The sequence below is a fragment of the Miscanthus floridulus genome, chromosome 1 (assembly GCF_019320115.1).
Source record: "Miscanthus floridulus cultivar M001 chromosome 1, ASM1932011v1, whole genome shotgun sequence".
In the NCBI taxonomy this organism is placed as follows: Eukaryota; Viridiplantae; Streptophyta; class Magnoliopsida; order Poales; family Poaceae; genus Miscanthus; species Miscanthus floridulus.
This window is the reverse complement of record NC_089580.1, coordinates 111220283-111243218: the sequence shown is the minus strand read 5'-3', so window position 1 is coordinate 111243218 and position 22936 is coordinate 111220283. Positions and strand designations below refer to the sequence as shown.

The following is a 22936-nucleotide window of genomic DNA, read 5'->3' as shown; positions in this document are numbered from 1 at the left end:
CTGCGGGGTGACCGGATGCTCCGGTCAAGGTGACCAGATGATCCGGTCAGTTCTCCCCGCCATCGAGCAGTTAAGTTGTGACCGGACACTGACCAGCGTCCGGTCACGAAAACTACCCTCTAGAACCTTACTAATGTTGACCGGACTCTGGAACCTAGCATCCGATCACTTTGCTGCTCAGCGTCTGGTCAGTAGCCGAAACCTGACCAGCGTCCGATCAGCACTGACCGGACGCGTCTGATCCGGATTCTCCCTCTTTGGGACCTTACTAGAGTTGACTAGACTCTGGCACCCAGCGTCCAGTCACATTTCTCTCAGCATCCGGTCGCAACCAGACGACTTCACCTTGATCAAATGAACTGACCGGACTCTGTGCCAGCGTATGGTCACACCGGAACTAGCGTCCGGTCAACATTTGACCCTCCATTCACTTCAAACTCACAACCATATGTGAATGAAGTTTGCTCCAATTGATCTTAGGGCTACTTAGGAGATACCTAGTGCTAGATTTGATAAGTGTGCACCACACCTAACCCACTAGACTCACCTAGGTCAATCTACCCGTCCATACCCCCCTTAATAGTACGGCCAAAGGAAAAACAAAGTCTCAAACTACTCTAAGTGTCTCTTTAACACCGAACAACACTTAGAACTAGTCCATCCTTAACCTTGTCGTCCATCCTTCAAAACCAAAACGATCATCAGGATTTGCATGGCAAGACACATTCACCATCGGGTTTGCATGTTGGTTCATGGAAAACTCCACATAGGAGCACCTGTAGGCGGTGAAGCACATTCTGTAGGTCCTTCGATCTCGGTCTGCACTATGGGCGGTGGACCGGAGTGACATGACTAGCCAACTACTGTGACTGTTGCACTATGGGCGGTGGACCGGAGTGACATGACTAGCCAACTACTGCGACTGCGATTTGGCCGGCCACATCGACATGAGGAAAAGCACCAGTGCCATCCTATTCTTCCTTGACGACTGCTTGATCAGTCAACTAGTCAATCAAGCAGTGTGTGGTGGCTCTGTCTTCATGTGAAGCATAGTATGTTGCATCACTACATCTGCAACTCAAGCAATCTTGATGTCCTGAGGTAGTGGATTTCAAGGTGTACATCAAGTCTGCCTTGGCAGTTGCAAGGAACCTAGTCTTCCATGAGAGAAGAAAGCATATTGATCTACTTTGTCACCTCATCAGGGACTGCGTGGAAGAAGGAAGCACTAGTGCCAGCTACATCACTAGTGACCAATTTTCTAGCATACTAACCAAGTCACTTGGGTGATTCAAGTTCCAAGAATTGTGTGCAAGGATTGGACTGGTTAAGATTAGTCCCAAGGGATTACACGGAGAATTGATAGATGTGTAATCACCGTGTTCATCATCCTCACTAGGATTAGTAGCTGTTGCTGTCATATAGGTCACTCCTTTTCTCTTTTGAGTGATAGGTATGAGTGCAACAACAATAGAGTAGTTATGTAATTGGTAGATGATGTAGTAAATTGTAGAGTAGATGGGCACCATGCCTGCTTAATAGCTCAGAAATTCTAGTGTGTATGTGTTTCCTTCCTCATCCATTGCCAACAAAAAGAACATAGATCAAGGCTCATGGGTTACTAGTACACCCAAAATTCTCATTCACACTGGTAGAAATTTGTTGTTGAGTCCTGTACCTCCTTTTAGTCCTACTGTTACATGATTTCTTTAACATTTTCAGGTCAATGATGAAAACCTTGTTGTAAAAAGCTCTGATGGGACTATCGTTCAGTCACAACTAGTTGAGGTTGATAATGTGACAAGAAATTTAAGGGAAGTTTATGTAAAAGCTTATCTTGGAATCACAACAGACAAACCACCAATGTATTGGTTACTTTTTCAAGCTTCTGTGCTGCCAATGGGGTGGAATTCTTACTACATTTCGAGATCCACAGGTATATGTAAATAATTATCTCATTTAAAAATCTAAATTGAACTACAACATTATTGCATTCCTAGTTAATTGTCATTTCCATGTTTGAGTCATAATGTTGTTCCATAAATAGGGTGAGCAGCATTCTTTTTTTTTTGGGGGGGGGGGGGGGGGGGGGGGTTGCTAAATTGCATAGGAGGATATGACAGACCAAATGAAAACAATAAGCCAGCTTCCCTGGTCATATATCCTCACTATTTTCTTTATGATGTGAAGAAATGGCTTATGACATGTTTCAAAATTAGCTTCACTAGTGAATATTAAACATCAATGGATATATCAAAAGATTGTATGGAGGTTATTTTGACCAACATTTGCTTTAGTCACATGCAAATACAGTATGGTTAGGCATAATAGTAATATTCATTATTAGTGTCAAGAGCGTCGGGTTTGAGGGTAGCTGGTGGCTACGGAGTTCGTAGTCTCAGTCGATAATGGCGTGGGGTTATTCCTCTGAACACCCTATGATGAAGGGGATGAGATTAGGAAGAAGAAGAGGTAGATTGGGAAGTAACCTGTTATTACTTGAATCTGATCACCACGATTACAGTAGATAAATAGGTTCTTTCCTCTAACAACCATAGAAGGACACTACTAAAATTAAGGTGTAGATTGGTCGTGCTAACAATCCAGCCGCGTCCCTGCGTCAGTCGCGGTGATCGCGCACGCTACGGCGCTGATGGCGTGGTTTGTGTGGCTCTGGACGCGTCTCTGGCGTAGGGCCAGCGTGTGTAGTGGCGCCTATATCTTTGCTTCCATAATCAAAACATGACTCGCAACAATTCATCCAAGCCGGCATTATAGCCCAGCAACGCACACCGGTGAGCACCGACTCGCCCGGGTTTCAATGCAAGCTAGCGCACGTACGCATGCATGCCGTCCACTTCTCCACGAGCCACGAACTCGAGTATTGAGAGACGTCTGTGCCACCACGCGTAGTAGCATCGCCAAGAAGAGGTCCTCCGTGCTACGCAGCCACACGCCTCTGCATGCTGCTGTTGGACTCAACCGACTAATGCAATCCTAACAAACTACATGCAGTCTAATGACTCCGGCCACAACGTGAGCTCATCATGTGATGTGTCCAGCCACAACTAAGCCAAACACGTTAACACATAACGTGACTAGCATCTATACTATATGCAAGAATCAAAACTAATTTAAGTCATGATTATTTCCAACATTGCCTCCCCTAACCTTGACTTGCGTACTCAACGCTTCATCACATAAGGGTTGGCTCGTCATCGGCCGTCACAAGCAGCGCCTCTTCCTGCTTGTACTTGGGACATTCATGAGAGAAATGCCCACGCTTGCCACAGCTGTAGCACTTGCCTTTTTTGTTCTTTGACTTGCTCGCTGTTCTCAGAGTAGGTGCTGCTGCTCCTGTCGTCATCGTGACCACCCTTGCCGCCGCCGCGCTTGTCGCTTTCTTCGCCCGAGCGCTCCTTGCTGTGACATTGACGTCAACGTTGACGTGCCTCCCATTGCTCCTCCGTGAGCAGCAGACGCCCAACATCATCCTCGATCACCTGGACGCTGCCGCAGCGCTCCTCCACCACAAGCAGCTGCCGACGAGCTCCTCCAGCGACATGGTCTTCAAGTCGGCGAACATCTTGATGGAGCACGCGATCTGGTTGAGCCTCGACGGCACAACCCGCAGCATCTTCTTCACGACACGCTCATCCTCCATCACCTCCACCAACTCGCGCAGCTCCACGGCGAGGGAGCCAATCCTCACAGCGAAGTCGTCGATCGTCTCGCCCTCCTTGAACGCCGTGTTCTCGAATTGCTTGAGGAGTTGTTGCACCTTGGCTTCCTGCACGCGCGTGTCTCCGCAGCGACTTGACCGCTGCCCAAGCATCCTTGACGGTCTTCTTCACGGAGAGCCCAGACTTCATCTCTGGTGGCACACCACGCAGGATAACGGAAGGCAAGTGCTACAGCTGCGGCAAGCGTGGCCATTTCTCTCATGAATGTCCCAAGAAGAAGCAGGAAGAGGCTCTGCTTGCGACGGCCGATGACGAGCCACCCCTTCTGTGATGAAGTGTTGAGTGCACAAGTCAAGATTAGGGGGGGGGGGGGGGGGGGGGCAATGATGGAAATAATGACTTAAATTAGTTTTGAGTCTTGCATATAGTATAGATGCTAGTCACGTTATGTACGTGTTTGGCGTAGTTGTCGCCGGAGTCATTATATTGCATGTAGTTTGTTAGGATTCTATTAGACGGTTCAGTCCAACAGCAGTATGCAGAGGCGTGTGGCCGCATGGCATGGAGGACCGCTTCTTGGGGATGCTACGCGTGGTGGCGCGGACGTCTATCAATACTCGAGTTCGTGGCTTCGGGAGAAGTGGACGGCGTGCATGCGTCTGTGCGCTAGCTTGCATTGAGACCTGGGCGAGTCGTTGCTCGCCGGTGTGCTTGCTGGGCTATAAAGCTGGCTTGTAAGCATTGGATGAATTGTTCCGAGTCATGTTTTGATTATAGAAGCCAAGATATAGGCGTTTGGCGCCGCCGCGTTCGTCGCCGGCATATCTATCTTGCATGCTGTTCATTTTTTTTTGAGGAAAACAGGAGGGTGCAAGCCCCTACTGTGCTTTTTATTATAAATGCTAAAAGCTTACAACAGAGTTTCATGAAACATAAAAGCTTACAAAGAAAATCAAGAAGATTACACATATGCATCTAGCCATAGACTAATATTGGGTACATATGAACTCGATCTTTGCTCTAAGGATAACCTGAGCAAAATCAATTCTGAAGTGATGTCGAGCATGGGAAACTGTGGGCTGAATATTTCTGAAGATTGCATCGTTTTGCATGCTGTTCATCATGTAGCTCAGTCCGGCGTGAGCTAGAGTGACTCGGTTCCAATAGAGAGACGGGCTAGCTGAAGAAGGCTATGGGGTGCTTGTCCTGAATGAGCACCGCCCCCAAACCCATGGTAGGAAGCATCACACTCCACAACGAAGGGTTGATCAAAGTCGGGGAGGATCAAGACCAGAGCCATCGTGATCGCTGTCTTCAATGCCTGGAAGGCTTCTATGGCAGCGCTAGTCCACAGGAAGCCGTCATTGCGAAGGAGAGCCACGAGAGGCGCCACGATTGTGCCATAGTCCCTCATGAACTTGTGGTAATATCCCGCCAAACCGAGGAACTCCCGGACCACGCACACCGAGCGGGGCTGTGGCTAGTCGCGCACCTCCTAGACCTTGCGGGGTCCATAGCCATGCCCTTCGCCGAAATTATGTGCCCCAGGTACATGATGGAGTCGACGCCGAAGGCACACACTGATCGCTTGACGAAGAAGTGGTGCTGCTCAAGGGTGATGAGGACGGCGCGGAGGTGATCCGCCCATGAGTCGCTGAAGATTAGGATATCATTGAAGAAGACGAGAATGAACTGGTGGAGGAACAACCGCATGACATCGTTCACGAGTGCCTGGAAGGTAGCCGGCGCGTTGCACAGGGCAAACGGCATGACGAGGAACTCGTAGAGATCATCGTGAGTCCGGAACGATGTCTTGTCCACATCAGTGGGGTTCATGCACACCTGGTGATAGCCCGAGCGGAGATCGAACTTCGTGAACAACTTGGCACCATGCAGCTCATCGAGGTGCTTGTCGACAACAGGGATGGGAAAAGCGTCCTTCACCGTTATGGCAGTTGAGGGCCCTTTAGTCTATGTCTGAAACGCCAGGAGCCGTCGACCTTCTTGACCACCAGTGAGGAGAAGGCAGACGAGCTGCGGCAGATCAGCCCCTAGGTCAGCATGGTGGCACACCGGTGCTCCAGCTCATCCTTGTGGGTTGCCGGGTAATGGTAGGGCCTGACGGCGACAGGCTGCTTGCCTTGGACCAGGGTGATATTGTGGTCGCGGGAGCACGGCGATGGTCGGCCGTGGGGCTTCGTCGAAGACGTTGGAGAACTGGGTGAGCAGTGCCTCTAGGAGGTTGTCGCTAGTGCAGACTTGTAGGGCTGGGCTGGGTGGACCCGTGACGCCAGGCCAACTTATGCAGTGATCTCGGCACCAGAATGACATGGTGAGGGTGCCGAAATCCCACATAATAGGCCCCAGCGAGGCGAGCCATTATTGGGTCCCCAGCACATGTCATAGCTGGCGAGAAGAAGAGCGAACAGCTCCGCTTGGAAGGCTTCGCCGGCGATGGAGAAGGGTGTCTAGCAGAACACGCCTAGGCAGGGAACACGCTTACCATTGGCCATGGTTGCCTTCATGTTGCCACGGCATTCCAGCTGCAGGTTGGTGCTGCGTCCAGACTCCTCAGAGATGAAGTTATGCGTCGATCCCAAGTCGAGGAGCGCTGATCACGGTGGCACTGCCCAGCTGAATGTGCACCTGCATTGTCTCGCTGGTGCGGACGCCAGAAATAGCGTGCAGCGAGATCCGAGGATCGGGCTCGGTTGACTCGGTGTCGTCCCCATCATCTGCGGCAGCCCAGTCAAGGAGGAAGATGTGCTGGCAGACGCAATTGTGTCTATGCTCGAACTTTTCTTTGCAATTGAAGCAGAGGCCGGCCATGAATATGTGCACCCCGTTGCGCCTCCATCAACGTGCCCGCCCGAGGAAGGAGAGCGTCAAAGTGGTGCCTGGGGGCTTGGTACCCGACGAGGATATGTCGGAGCGGCGCTCCTGCTTGAGCTCGTCGACCGAAGCTTTCAGGGTCTAGACGGTCTCAGCCATGGACTTGACGAGGGCCTCGAGATCAGCTAGTGCCGGCCCTGACATGGCGGACGTCACAGAGGCAGCGGGCGATGGTAGCGAGTCAGGGGCAGCGGGCGACGGTGCAGATGCGGTGGGGTGGATGACGAGGACCGCCTGGAACATGATACCAGGTTGTCAAGGGTGTCGGGATTGAGGGTAGCTGGACCTCGGCTAAGGAATTTGTAGTCTCGGTCGGTAATGGCGTGGGGTTGTTCCCCTGAACGGCCTACGGTGAAGGGGATGAGATTGTGAAGAATAAGAGGTAGACTGGGAAGTAATCTGGTATTGCTTGAATCTGATCACCATGATTACAGCAGATAAATAGGTTCTTTCCTCTAACAACCATAGAAGGAAACTACTAAAATTAAGGCCTAGATTGGCCGTGCTAACAGCCCAGCCAGCGTTCCTGCATCAGGCACGGTGATCGTGCACGCTATGGCGCTGCAGGCGCGGTTTGCGCAGCTCTGGTCGCGTCTCTGGCGCGGGGCCAGCGTGTGTAGTGGTGCCCCCACATGACAGTTATTAGGCCATTCCAAAATACCCTATTAATTTATCAGTTTCATCAAGTTTCTTATGTTTAATTTAACTTGATAGTTTTCCTACAATCTATCTAGGATACAGCAGCACTGGCTATGTTTCAACCATGGTTTCTCCAAGGAATGACACGGTTGAAGTTGGACCAGGGTCTCTAAAACTTTCCTTTTCATCAGCATCTGGACAACTGAAGAGAATATTCAATTCTGTCTCAGGAGTGAGTCTTATATGACATATCTGTTTTACAAATGAAGGATCTACAAATTGTTATTCTTTGTTAAAATGAGTCGATAGAAATGTATTTCACATTAGATCTGAGATAATTAAATTGAAAATTGTCATTTAAAATACATATTAAAATACATATCTGTAACATAGGATTGGACAAACCACCTTTTCAACTTATACATGCTTATATTTGACCTATCATATTATGATCTGCATTATCTTAGAATTGATTATGCATTCGTAATAGTTGACACAACAGTTGGCTTAAAGTCCTATAGTGTGCCATCCTCAAAGGATTACGTAAGTGCATCCACGCATGATACTGATCTCTCAGTTGCACAATATGAGTCATGCTCATGTAGGTATTCTGTATATAATTTCCCATCTTGTCATTACCATGCTGTTAACATTCTGTTTAACATAATATTACATCTTGAAAAATTAGATGTATATAGTAATAGTGCCTTCATGAAGAAAATATGCATACCTACTGTTTTTCATGTCAAGTATATGATTGCTCTCACGAAATAATTTTGGACAAAAGATCACCATGCTTTGAGATTACCTTTCCCTTTTTGTTTTATATATATATATATATATATATATATATATATATATATATATATAACGCGTGTCTAAAGTGTTGCAATTTTTCGGAGCCCTAACCTTACCATGTGAGTTGACTAATACGGAGTAATACTGATATATCCAAATTTGTGTACGTAATTGGCTTCAGGTGGATCTACCAATTCAACAAAGCTTTTTTTGGTATAGTTCAAATGAAGGTGACATCGTGGATTCACAGGTTTGACTAAAGAACTGAGATTTTTCTCAGTTGGAGAAAATCTGGCCAGTAAATATTTGATGGTTATGATGTATATATGTTTATTAATTTAATGGTTTGTACTAGGGATCTGGAGCATATATATTTAGACCCAATGGTACTACACCAACTATTGTATCATCATCGGTAATACCCTGCAGCTTTTCTTTATTTATTTCTAATTCATAATTCCGTTATCTCTTTTTTTATATTTTGTAACAGTAATGCATGTATTAAAGGTGCCTTTATTTGTTAGTATTTCCCCATAATAATATTTCACAAACAAGAGTTGTTGGTGTAATATTTTTTTGGTTGCATTTGAACGCCAAGGACTTGAAAAATATACGGACTGAAAAGGCATAGTGTTCTTTTTCAAAATCTTTTCAACTGTTCTATGAAACTATGGCATGTATGTTGAACTGAATTCAAAAAGGTATATTCCCCTCTATTATCATTCTTTAATGCAGTTGATTCCTTACGGTCCGGCAGATGTAGTTTTGTATATCTCATACCTTTGTAATACTGGAATCAGAATGGTAGATTCTAGTTTTTGAACAAAAATTCCTTTGAAACGTATTTTCAGACTCTGACTTGAATATTTCATTTCATGCAATCTATAAATGTTATATATAGAAGAGGGCATAGGTTGACATAGTGTAATATTGTGGTTATATTCATAGAAATAGTTGTATCTTTACTCTCGAATAGCTCTTGTAGATCAAAGAGAGGGCCCCCCAAGTTCTTCTATGTCATGGCTGTTTTAAAAATAACTATGGACTGTGCACTAGCTAGTAATTAAGAACTTCATGTGCAGTTTCTCTTTCAGTGGGTCGATCATTTTAATTTCCTTTTAGGTGCTGCTCAGCGTTATGAATGGACCTCTGGTTCATGAAGTTCATCAACAATTCGGTCCTTGGATTTATCAGGTAAGATTTAAAATTTACTCCACTCTAGGACCCATCGCAGTTAAATATAATAAATATTACGTGATTAGTGGAGCCTAAAATATGAGCATTTCATTGATCTCTCTTCATTAAATAGATTACTCGACTCTACAAGAACAAGGAGCATGCAGAAGTTGAATACACGGTTAGTGACTACTTTCAACTTTGGAAAATATGTTTCCATAAGATTTATGTTTATGGAGAATATGCTATTCCAGCTATGCTCGCATGTATAAGGAAAACTATTATCCAAAACTGAACTAACAATTTTTGTTCCAAAATTTGCAAAAGATTGGGCCAATCCCTATTGATGATGATGTCGGGAAGGAGATCATCACCCGGATGACAACAGACATGGTTACAAACAGTACATTTTATACGGACTCTAATGGAAGAGATTTTCTCAAAAGGGTAACAATCAATCTAGGTTTCCATTGGATATTTCATATGATTAATTTGTTTGATTATTGTTACTTCTTTCAATATCATACATGTGTATAGTATATTGTAAGGTCAGTTTTAGTGGGAGTTTCATGAGAGTTTTCATGGACATTAAATAAGCTGACATGACGTAATAAAGATGAACAGAGATCATAAAAGTTTTATGGGATGAAATGAGTTTCATAGAGACAAAACTTGTCTATACTGTTTCAACCCATGGAAGTCTTGTAAAGTGAGACATCACTAAGACTGGCCTAATAGATCACTACTCTAAATCCAGCAATCATTGTCTGTTTGAAACGCAGCATCACCGCCAGAAATGGGTCTGACAGAGGACAATGGGCAGTGATCCGATTCTCGACCCAAAAGAGAGAGTATCATATCACTATCGGTTCAAAGGATAGACCCAGTAGTAATAGAATAAGGGTTCACTACTGTTTCAGTGGCTTCAAATGGCAGTGACCTTCATTTTCCCATTTTCTATATACTTCATTATTACATTTAAATAGAGGTTTCTGTCTAAAGTTTTTACATTCGATATTACTGATGCCATCATATTTCTCACAAGATTCGATAATGAATACATCATAATTACAAGACCATATATACATACTTAATAGGTAGAGATGAAGTTATTACAAACCAAAGTCTCGTTACTACAAAACAATTGGAGCACACCCACTACTACTACTAGTAGTAGTTGTTATGTGCCACATATTCAGTATAGTGAACATCCCCAATTCTATAACCGAGCATGTCATTTAAGTACATCAGTGCATGAATTAAGCACTCTCTTTGTCTTCACATGTCTGAACATATGGTCTACAAAGATTAAATAAACTGGAGGCATTGCAAATGGGCTAGAATGCAAAGCAAAATGCATATGACCTTGCAATCCATGTGAGGTGGACCTTGAACCTGCATAGTACCATCACTAACCAAGTTGCTCCACTGCTTCACTTAGAAAGGCATGGAAGCTACACAAAACATATGTCGAATCATGATACAGAATCTGTAAGTGGTGTCAACAAATAGAATATGTGAACCATGAATACAAAGATAACATATATAAACATTATGAGCACCACTTTCACTATACCATATCATTCTGGTTGTTTTGAGCAATCCCTTCACTAGTGGCTACCACATTGCCGTCATCTAAAACTTGTCGCCTTCTCGTGAAGGTACGCCGCGCGGTTGCGGGGACTCTGGTTCAGCGGAGTGAGCTTGGGGGCATCGACGATAGGGTTGTCGCCATCGATGTGGAAGCACATGAGGGACGGAGAGTAGTAGTCGATGTCATCGGAGTCGTACTCTGGGCCATTCCCTGAGAGGATCTCGAGGAAGGTGCGCAGGGAGGGAACGTCGATCCCGTTGTGCCAGAGAGGATGGCGCCTCCCGACGGACAAGGTGCTCCAGCTCCAGCTGGAAGGACGCCATCGCATTCTAGATCCCGAACGGTAGGTCCAGGAGGTAGTACTTGAAGAACTCAGGCGATGGGAGCACCTCGCTGGTGGTTATTTGGTAGTGGATGTTGGTCAACATGTAGAACATCTAGCATCGCTCCAACACGGTGGGGTTTGGGCCTAGGCCATGCCAGATCTGTCGAGCAAGGACCTCGAGATCCGCTCCCAAGGGGCCCAGTGGAAGAGACGGTGCCAAGGACTCATTGTCCACTGGCGCAACCTCCTTGAGCGGGTGAAGCTTGCCGTAGCAGTCAGCAATGTAGGCCAGGCTCCTAAAATTGAGGACCTAGCCCGGGGTGATGGCGCCAGCTATGACGAAGAACTCACTGGGGAGGCGAACACCATCGTCCGGGGCGACGCTACCTCCTCCGACGACGAGGCGAGTGGCTTTGGCCACCATAGAGCCTGAATCACACTTGACGCGCACCCCTACCTAGCGCGCCAGCTGTCGCGGGGTAGATACCGTGACAAACATTGTTGTTCATCGGATGTCACTAAGTGTGGGTCTCTAGAGGCTTGGGTGGACTCAAGAACATAGAGAACACAGAGAGGACACTATGATTCATCCTAGTTCAGGCTATCGGGACCGAACGTCCAGCAGTGGATGTTCCTTGTATTTGAGATCACCCAAAATGCGGGGTTACAATAGAGTGTAAGAGATTTGGAAGGAGATCGCTCGGTGCTCTCCTATGCTCATCGGTGGTGAGGTTTCATCCTTATCGGAGGGAAGAAGATGATGGTAGGGAGGAGACCTCAGTACTACTCTCGGGGTGGATTTGCTCTCGGTGTAGAGCTCTGAGTTTTGTGAGGACTCTATTTGATTGGGTGGTTTGCCCTCTATTCATCCTCCCCCTCTGTAGGATCCGACCTCTCCTTATATACCGAGGTAGGTTGAGTACATAGTGGTTTGGGGGGTTTAGTATATGGTCTACATGCACCGGAGTCATGGACGGTGCTGCTGCTACGTGGATGGACCTCCACGTTGTTGTGGACTCAGAAAAGCCCTGGGCATCGTTCGACTGCTCTGCTCTGATGCTCTAACCATCAGGCCTTGTTGGCTTGGACCAGCCTCCACCAAGTGCGCCTTCTAGAGGCTTCCTTGGTAGTGAAGGCATCTAACTTCAGGGACTGACGAGCAGGACCAAAAACCCTCGGGCCCCTGAATCCAATGGATGGATTTGTCCCCTTGTGTCATGTCCCATGCGTGACTTTGTGGGAAGAGTGGACGACAATGCTGCACCCGCTGGGTAGCGCCAAGGAGCCCCTGAGCCCTAGGGCAGTGGATTCTAGCCTAGCCCTTGGCTTGTGCTAGAGCCGGAGCCAAGGATCAGGCTCAGGCTACCATTGATGGGAGCCTAGGGCTTAGGTGAGCCCCTAAGGCCCAAGTAGAGACCGAGGCATGCTCGGGTTCTGCTCAATCCTTGGCAGGAAGATGTGTACAAGCGCACCTAATGAGTGTAGCCCCCAAGAGATCTTGGAGGGATCGGTCGGGGGTCCTTTAGTCAGGAACCTCTTACCCTAGGACTTAACATATCCCTATGTTTTTTCTCATCACCGGCTATAGTGAAGCATGATATGGAGAGTAGAATGAACATTCTTATATTCTTCCTCCTAATGATCCCTAGCAAGGAGCCCTCCATCTCTAGTGTAGGAGCAAGTGTATTTTGAAGGTGTTAGAAGAAAGTTTGTGAAGACAAGGCCACACTGAAGCTTGGACACCCTAGGAGCAATGCTAGCTTGATCCGGTAGCATTGTTGCCAGCACGCCCTGGCTTCCGCATGGCTTCATCTTTATGAACTTTCTTCTAGTATCTCTCATGCACCATTTTGACTACGAATGGAAGGTTTATGTGGAGGGTTTTCTCCCACATAGAGCACATATTGAGACTTCAAATGGTGATACAAATGAGCTTGTGTCATGTGGCAGAACCGCCTAAAATAACTCACTTCCAAAGGTGCTTGTCTTCCATTAGACACTAAACACCCCCAGAGTGAGCTAATTTAATAGTTTTGTCAAGAACCCAAAATCCACATATTTCAACAGGATCATAAATGGGAGAATAAAGCTTACAACATTTTAGTCATTTCTTACATCACTTTCCATGCAACATCAGAGTATAATATTTATTGTTTATAACAGCGGAATATAACCATGTTATCAGAGTTTCAGTAGAAATAAAATCATTTAATGACAAGTTAAACATTAACATGATGATCTGTTATATAGATCATAACAGGTTATAAGTTTTTCCATTGTAAAACATTTTGGGTGGAAGTTTCAAATAAACTCTATGTCCACAACGTTAAGAAAATCCTCGTTGTGCCTACCAGGAGGTTTCCACACATAAGTGTTAGCTCTAGCATCCACCTGTCACCTGCAACATGGTAGAACAAACCCTGAGTACTCAATTGTACTCCGCAAGACTTACCCGTCAGGAGGAAAGAAAAGACTCTACGGATATGTAAGGATATCTGGCTTGTGGGTTTATTGCATCTACAGGAAGCATTACTAAACGTGTGTCCTTATATTCAATTTTATTAGCAGTCATCATTAGTTCATTAATTAACCATTCTATGTAAGCACCTATGTTACTTTCAAGCAGATGGTAAGCAATTAGAACCATTTTACCATCTTTCATATTTTAGTTCTTACTATGGTGCTAGATCGTAGAGAAGTCGTACCGTATTACATGGTGATTCGCAAACCAATGTATCCCAGCTAGGTACCCCGAAACCCAAGCCCCGCTTATACCCGAGGCACAAGCAGGACCAACCCACCACTCTCCTGTCAAGGGGTCTATGTCCGCGTCCAAACTTGGACTCCAAGCCCCCACACCTGAGTCCTAGACTCAGTGTGGTGCTTAGACCTTCACCATCCCCGCCTCCAATCAGTCGGTCCAGAAAGAGCCAGACCCCATGACAAGAGAGCAACGAGCCTTCCTGCCCCCATAAGCAAGTATGTGCTCAGGATAATAAATCTATGACCTGACTAGAATCCAATGCAACGGCCGGTCCTTAACCGACACAGGCAGGACAAACGCAACCAGAGCCTCGCTTGGTTACCTAACCAAGTCCAAATCCAAATCCAATATATGGTCCCACACGGTCTCCAATTATTATCCACATATATTCCATATGATAGTAACATGATAATAGTAACAATAATATATTTCATATCTCTCGCGAGTGATAGGCAATCACTCGATTTCTATCGGAGTCCTATAGCATAGCAATCTACACGATTCTGTCATACTAGTAAGGCTCATAGGATAAGGATATATATATATATATATGCAAGTGGGCTTCATCCAACTCCTTAAACTTAATGCACAAGCATAAAATAAAGTGTAGAATAATAGGGGTTATACACCGGGGCTTGTCTGGGTAAGATATAACCAAAGTTAACGTTCCATCATGATGACACGATCATCAAGGCACCATCTGCTCTGCTATTTTGGTCGACTCCACGATCCATCGTTGTCCCTATTATGATATTCGTGGATACAACGCAGAGACGTAAATAATCAATGGCGATCGCAACTCTTTAAATACGATTACGCCTCTTAAGCTAACAAGCTAGCTCTGACGACTAACGTACTAGACCACATATCCAAGTTGTCAAACTAGGCGCTAATTTCCCACAATGTTTTAGTTATAAAATTCCTAGGTGTTTCTTTATTTCCTTTTATTTACTATATATAAACTAGGGCTCATTAGTTACCTCAGCAAACTAATTATTATGAGCTACAAAAATTACAGTGAGCACCTAAAAATGTTAGGAATTTACTGTAAAAGTTTTAGAGCCAACACTATCACTAATTCATCACAAAAATTCTTACAAGTTTATATCTTACAATATCAAGCATCTTAAATTAATTAGATAACTCCTAGAAATATTACAAAACTATGTGAACCAAATATACTAGCAGATAGTTCACAATTTTAGGAACCTAACAAAATTGGTTTCACAATTTTTGGTCAACTACACAAATTTTTATTGGATTTACAAGTTTAGCTTAGAAACTAAATTAGCAAATACTTGGAAAAGAAAAGGGGCCGACCTTAACCCAATTTAGCCTGTCGGCCCAGCACGGGGCGTGTGTGCGTGCGCGTCGCGATGGCCCATTACGGCTCAAGACCGGGACACGCGCGTGCAGTGGCATTCTTACAAAAGAGACCCTATTCTTCTTCGTAATAGCACAACCTCCCTACATACTATTCTCCTAATCACCATTTTTGCAAATGGGCCCCGAATGTTGTCGACTTCACATGGAGAGGTCCCTAGACTCCCCGCGCTCGCCGCCACGGTGGCCGGCGATAGATGGCCGCTACACCGGGCTACCAACGCTCGCTAAGATAGGAGTAAGTGGCTGACCTCAATCCATGGCTAAACGCACACGGCTAGGTGGTGGTTAGGGGCTCAGGGACGCAGTATTGCAAGCTACAGCGGCGAACAGCCATTTACGGCAGCGGCATGGCCGTTCCCCTGAACCTACACGCTCATGGAAGCGTCAGAAGCTCACCAGGGTTCGCGCTACAGTGGCGGATGAGATGGAGGAGCGACGAGACGACCCGGCCATGTGCGCCTGCACCTCACGGCGGCGTGCCGAGCATGGCACCGGTGCGTCCCCACACCGATGGTGGTCCTCCTGGACAAAGCAACACAAGCACCAAGTGGAGGGGGTCAATGCAAGTTTAAGGTCTCAAGCAATCGAACTTCTATCACTCCAATCCTACCTCTCTCCCTAGTTCCAGGTCACGGCGGCGACGAAGACCTGCGATGAGCAAAATGCCCAATTGACCGCTGATAGCCCATGGCCGGGGTGGAAGAGATGGAGCGCCAAGTGGGCTTCTAGTGCCCTCTACTGGCACAAAGAATCGGTTTGTGGAGGACCGGAGCTAAACGAATTGGAGGGCGGAAAAGGAGAGCTCTGGTCGTGCCCTGCCATGGAGAAGCACACGCGCGTGGGCGAAAGGCTTAAGACGGCCAACCCTAGTCACTAGCTACGACACGAGCAAGTCCACATGATGGACGAATAGGAGACTTAGCGCGACACTCTTAACTCGGAGTGACCGAACTCGAGCCAAGCTCTCCATGGCGTCTAGCAGGGCAAGGCAAGGCAGGGAAGCATTCCATCACTTCTACGGTCGGGCCACTGTTGCGACACGGCGGCAGGGCTCCAAGGCATAGACTAGCGCGGTAAGTAGAATGAGGGGCGCGGTGAGCGCCACGTCGACCAAGCAATGCAGCCGCAACCTCAGCAAGGCCCAACGGCCAGTCATGCGAGCGCGGCGCACACACAGCAGCAGGACCAGGCCGTGGCCAACTAGGGCTGACCATCGCCCAAGGCAAGGCTGTGCAGCGCCAACCAACGCAAGCTGGCCAGCGGCCGCAACCTGGTCAAGACGCGAGCCCGACGCCATCAGCACCCACGCACGCGGTGACCGTGGCTCAGGCCGAGTGGCAGCAAACTGTGTCGTGCACGCATTTTAAAGCTAAACAAAAACAACTAATTATCTCGTCAAAGTTCAACCACTTATGCTAGTTTAAAGCCAACACTACCCGGTTCCTAACGAAACAATCGTTATGATCACAGAGTAGCTAGGGGGAAAGACAAATGAGTGCCAAGGTAAGCTCGTCACCAACCGCATCGTGCACGCGGTGACCGTGAACTTCGGCCGAGCAGCTGCTATCAGTGACTTGCACGACTTGTAAAGCTCCGACCAATACCAAACTAGCTTGGTTGAGACCAAAACCAATTTGCCAAGGCTCAAGAGGGTCCTAAAGGCTATCCCAAGGAGCATCAAACACAAACTTAGATGAATTACCGAGAGAGATAGAGACACGCCAAAATAGGTTCATCAAGCCAGGTGTTGATTCACAAACGGAGTGCCAAAACCTAACTGCGACGTGTTCTAGCGATGTTGGGAAATTCTTGCGATGTCACGACAACTCCAACCCACTCGGGGACTACACCCTACCCAAGTATTCACTTTGATGCAATCAACTGTGCAAAAACATGAAGTTAGTGTTTAGGCATTTTTCTTAAAATTTAAATAACAAAATAGCATTGTCTATTATCATTTCAGACTTACAAGAATTCAATGTCCGATTAGTACTAACCTCCCCTAACACTTTTGATTGAATTTTTAAAAGGTCTAAACCTTGCCGGATTCAACTAACAATTGTACCATGACCTAGCCCATACTACATACTAACTCTTAGAAATAAAATATCGAAGCACTTTCTAATTAATTTGTCCAATATAGTTCGCCAAAGAATGATACTTTTAAACACAAGTTCAAGTGCTTGCCGGCAACGAAATGAGCCTTCTTAAATCCCAAGTTTGATTTTTGAACTTCCCAAATTACTAACTAATAGTATTTATTCTCCAAAAAATAATGTTGCATTTCCATCTACTACACTTACACACTAAACTTTATTCAAGTACTACCAATGTTTTTCGGTAAACGGTCTTTACACGGTCGCCCTTCGTTTAATGTTTAGGTTGTTTATACGGTGTTTAAACGAAGTTAAACGGTCTAAACAGTTTTGTACTTTTAAAAAAAATACATATAATTATATATGTGCATGTAAAAAATCAAGTATTCTAACATTTATACATATTTATCCGAGTAAAAATCAATTATTTTGGTATGTATATATATTTATGCATGTGAAAAGAACTAAATATAGATATTTATGCATGTAACTTATCAAGTGTACACATTTATAAATATAATAAACTTAAGTATACAAATTTATCCATACAAAACTGAACTAGATTTACCTCGTGTTCGCCTAAACGGCCGTTTAAATGCCGTTTAGCCCGTTTAATGTTGTTTATCTCTATTCCGTTTAGACCGTTTAGACCGTTTTTTGACCGTTTAAACGGTCAACCGTTTAATTTCCGTTTACCCCCTAAACAAAACAGTTTATCACTGTTTACCGTTTGCTGACCGTTTAAATGGCCGTTTAATCCGTTTAGGCGAACACTGAGTACTACATACAAATTATATTAAATTTTTGTTTATAAAAATTGCTTCTGTGCCAATGTTTAGAACTACTTATTCTACTCTTTGCGTTAGGATTTTTCATTAACACATATAGGCATTTAAGTATACTAACTCACTATATTTATAGATCTATCTCTCAGGCCATAATCTCAATGCTTAGCGAGCTCGTAACACCAGAAGTGTTACATGTAACATGCTAGATCTGTGTGGGAATATAAGTGGTAGGGGACCTCATCTATCCATGGAGGTGTGATCTTTTATGTCTAGATGCATATTTTGCAACCAGTAGCAATGGTGGTAGGTGGATCTGATGGTGGAGAAGCAAGCAATCATGATGTAGGTCGCTCCAACAGCACCGAACACTGCCAGTTCATCCCACAACCTCATAGTGATGTTCCCATATCACTGTTGGGTCAAGCCGTGAAGATATATCACTACTGGGTGGTGGGCTGAACCGACAGTGATAATCCATTTATTTCCACTGTTGGTTGGAGCCACCAACCAACGATGATATATCACTGTCGGGTTGTGGCTCCAGTCGGTAGTGTTAGAGGGCTTCACTACTGGGTCAATAGGATCCCCAATGTTGTATGGATCCTAGGATTATGACCTGGTAGTGAAGCAAATCATTGCCAGCTCCATCACACCTGGCAATGATGGTTCAACAATGATTGTCCGTTATGTAATGGATGACTACTGAACCTTCTCATTGTTAAATGTCTCCAATTATTTTTCTAAAACACACAAGAGAGATGTGTATCATTTCATTAAAATAGAAGAGAGTATACAAGAGGGTCTAAGTTCCCCAAAACACACCCAAAACTCACACTACCCCACCACACTACAAATAGAGAAAAGCTAGAAACATAAGGCCTTATTCAAGAATCAGGAGACCATCAATCTACTAAGGTCCAAGGTATTATCCCACAACAAACGACCTAACCAGCAGCTCCTGGAGTGCTTTAGATCTAGTGGAGCACCATAATTAAGATGGATTCATTTATGATAGCCTGCAGTGCAGCCATAATTAAGGCTAGTCTCCGTGAGAGTTTCATCTGAATTTAATAAGCTCCCACATATATAGGCGCTTTTGATGATGTGGCAACGTTTTTAAGAAGAGAGAAGAAATGAGTTTCATAGGGATGAAACTCTCTTGGCACGATTACCAACTCTCTATGAGTCATAAAATTAAATGCCTATGAAACTATAGAACGAAACTCCCCATTGAGAGTGGATGTTTCATCCATGTTTCATTTCATTTCGTATGGCATGGCAGTCTTGGAAACAACACTATGAAACTCTCCATTGAGACTGGACTAACACTCAGACTTGTGCCATTAAAGACGCAATCATTCAAATCTTTCCATATATCCCAAGCCACTAGAATGAAATGTCTCTCATTATTACATTTCCTTTTATCATGTTCCTTATTGGTCCAGCCCTCGGTCCCATTAGTGTAATTCCGTGGGGGTGGGCTTTCCCCCATGGGTCAACTTTCTTTTAAAACTGTGAGCCTTTCTAAATTGAGTATGCTAGAGTTTTAAAAGTTTGCATAGTCTCCTTTTACATACACATTTAGATTGAATTTCATTTGCAGGTTAGGAACTATAGGGAAGATTGGGATCTTGAAGTGACAGAACCAGTTGCAGGAAATTACTACCCGGTAATCACAACATTCACATTTTTCTAAGTGAACCATATTCAGGCTGTTAGACACGATATGGAATTTCAGTTTATAGCATGCTATCTATATGATTTTTTCCATGTGTAGAAGTATTTTTGTATCATGCAACAATGTATCCAAAATGATAATGGGATTGATCAGAAATATTAATAATATAGTAGAATTCTACTTTTATTACTAGATTATGACTTTATAGTATATTTCTTGCACATCAACTTTTCAGGTCAATCTAGGCGCATATGTAGCCGATGGAAAATATGAGCTATCTGTACTTGTGGACCGCGCTGTTGGAGCATCAAGTATTCAGGATGGTCAGCTAGAGATTATGCTACACAGGTACTAGCTGAGGTCACTTGAGTTAGTTCTAGGTTTATTGGTCCTCTAAAAGAAATAGCTCCATGATCTTATAAAATCTGGATAGTTCGTAGAGGATCAATCTTGGTCATGATCTAGACCCCTGCTCTTGTAAAAGTTTAACACCAGGCATGGTTTTAGAGGGATTCTAAGAATGGGTCTAGTCCTCCAAGAGAGAGAATAAAGAGGAGAAGGAACTAAGTCTTTTGTCGAAATAATTCTATGTTTTATTCCTCAACTCTAATACCATCTAAATCTAGCACTCCAACAATTAGTGACAATTGAGTTTGACCATTGGTCTCATGTTTTGTTGTTTTGGAGTGAAATGGCAGTGTTTTCTCCTCCAAGTTTTTAGATTTTTTTTGCCAATATGGCTGGCCTTGTATTATCTTTTTACTATATTTTCATGGCTAGCCACTTTGCTTTTCCATGGAATAAAGAAAGAGCAATAGAGAGAGTGATGGCAGTGTTTGGAATGTAGGAATTATACAAGAATTTCACAGGAATCGGTTCATTCTTGCAGGAAAAGCCTACACATCACTTGAAAACCACGAATACAAGTTGAGGGTCAAAATTGAGCAATATTGGTAGATGAGGTATTATATTTAGACAGGGGTGATGGGTAGACATTTTTTTAGCAGATGGTGGGTAGACATTAGAGAAGTAGAAGAGTTGAATGGTCAAAATAGACTATTACTTTTTATTTCCTATACTTGCATCTTAAGCATGGAGTCGTCTCTTGGATTGTTTATTTCTTGGAGCCATTATTCTCCAAGTATAGGACTTGGTGTTAACTCTTACCTAGAACCAAGTTTTTTTAACACATTCTAAATGTCCACGCCCAACCCTATAACAATTGCATTTTGTTTCTATCTCAATATGATGTTATATGTTTTGTAGACGAAGGCCATAAGTTAAGGTTTAGAAAGGGACTAATGAAAGGTTTACAATCCTTTATGTCCAATAAACCAAGAAATTTTGAAACTGCTTTTTGGAGCATAACTGTGTTACAAACATATTGGTTGTGAGCTCTTGAATTCAATCTTAAATTTGGAGCACATGTTGAAACTCTCTAATCATGAATGTTTTTAATATATATATATCAGGCGTATACTCAGAGATGATGGCAAAGGTGTTAATGAGCCACTTGGTGAAGTTGTCTGCTTGGATGGAAGTTGCAAGGGGCTCACAGTATAAATTTAGTGACGATATTGATGTTGCCTTTGTATTTTCCATTAACACTAAACTATTTATTTGACAATTGTTACTGAAACTATCTGATCTAAAAAATGACAGGTGAGGGGAACATACTATGTCAAAGTTGACAAGCTAGGGCATGGAGCTCACTGGCGAAGAACATATGGCCAACAAGTCTATTCACCCTATCTTCTTGCTTTTACCCATGAGGTATATGGTTCTTACTATGTCTATATGATGCTTTTATGTGGTTCTGCAGGTAATCATTCTTGTTATTACAGGATGAGACAAGTTGGAAATCCTATAATGTTGCCAAAGAAAGCACGATGGATGAGAATTACAGTCTTCCTGATAATGTTGCAATTATTACCTTGCAGGTATCATAATGCTCTTCATTCACTCTTAACTCGTAGATAAGTTTTGGCATACATCATATTAACGACATAAAAACATTAACAGAGAGAATTGAACTTTTCAGAATCTAGATGATGGCACCACATTACTCCGCTTGGCCCATCTGTTTCAGGTGTATTAGTTTTTTATAAAATAGTGTTTTATTTTTATTTCTACTATACAATGAATCAATAATTAATCTTTATCGAGTCTCCAGGCTATAGAGGACCCTCAATATTCAGTGATAGCAAAAGTTGAACTAAGAAAGGTGTTCGGAAAGAGAACCGTAAGTAAAATTATTGTTGCAATTCATTCTTTTGGATGCATATTTCTTCTGCAAAATAATTATGTAGTAGTACTATATGCTGTTCCAATATGCAGATCAAGGAATTAGCTGAGACTAACCTTTCTGCCAATCAAAAGAAGTCAGAAATGAAAAAACTCAACTGGAGGGTAATCGAGAACAGTAAAAGTGATCCCATCCCATTGAAAGGTGGTCCAGTTGACAGTCAAGCTCTTGTTGTAGAACTTGGACCCATGGAGATACGCACCTTCTTGCTGAAATTCTAGATTGCATATACATAAAGTAATTGCCTAGTTTATAAAGGGGAAAATGAAACATCATTGTACAAAAGGATGAATATGTATCCTTTCAGGCCTTGTTCAGGGTTTGATGTGGATTGTGATGGATTGATTGGGATTGAACAAAATTGTTAGTTTTCTTTATCTGATACATGTATCTTCTCCATGCCAATAGCTAAAAGAATCGAATGTGACATGCTTCCAACAAGTTATATAAAAGAAAGAGAAGAGGTATATGTATAATAAGTTTCATGGGGGAACCACCCTAGAAATCAGAAGCTAGGAGCCATTTGGCTCTCGTTGGTCTTCAATTGCCTAGGTAAACATGGGTACCAGTTGTACATTCTGTTCTCGCCACTTCCATGCATGTATTTCTGAATTCATCCTCTTGCTAGCTAGGCTCTCATAAATCTTGATGTTGTGGGGTGTATGTTAGAACCTGATACCCCTACTTATGTGCAGTAGCTTGATATTTGAAAAGATATTGCGATAATGACGCAATCTTGAACCATATCAAGAACGACATAGACGACTCACATGGAACATCATAGGATTTGATGAAGTCGAACATCAATTATA

The 22936-nt window shown here is 44.0% G+C and overlaps 1 protein-coding gene across 3 annotated transcripts in view; it reads left to right on the top strand.

The window, feature by feature from the left end:
* Positions 1–22576, top strand: part of LOC136538919 (alpha-mannosidase-like) — a 100545-nt gene extending 77969 nt beyond the window's left edge. For all 3 annotated transcript variants that reach the window (XM_066530855.1, XM_066530847.1, XM_066530860.1), the window contains 15 exons: positions 1723–1936; positions 7310–7446; positions 8194–8262; positions 8368–8427; positions 9135–9206; positions 9322–9369; positions 9516–9635; positions 19745–19810; positions 20055–20167; positions 21292–21376; positions 21482–21592; positions 21664–21759; positions 21861–21908; positions 21993–22061; positions 22157–22576. In XM_066530855.1, coding sequence (XP_066386952.1) covers positions 1723–1936; positions 7310–7446; positions 8194–8262; positions 8368–8427; positions 9135–9206; positions 9322–9369; positions 9516–9635; positions 19745–19810; positions 20055–20167; positions 21292–21376; positions 21482–21592; positions 21664–21759; positions 21861–21908; positions 21993–22061; positions 22157–22345 — 1497 coding nt within the window. In that variant the 3' untranslated portion in view covers positions 22346–22576. The remainder of the gene's footprint in view (positions 1–1722; positions 1937–7309; positions 7447–8193; positions 8263–8367; positions 8428–9134; positions 9207–9321; positions 9370–9515; positions 9636–19744; positions 19811–20054; positions 20168–21291; positions 21377–21481; positions 21593–21663; positions 21760–21860; positions 21909–21992; positions 22062–22156) is intronic.
* The last annotated feature ends 360 nt before the right edge of the window (positions 22577–22936 follow it).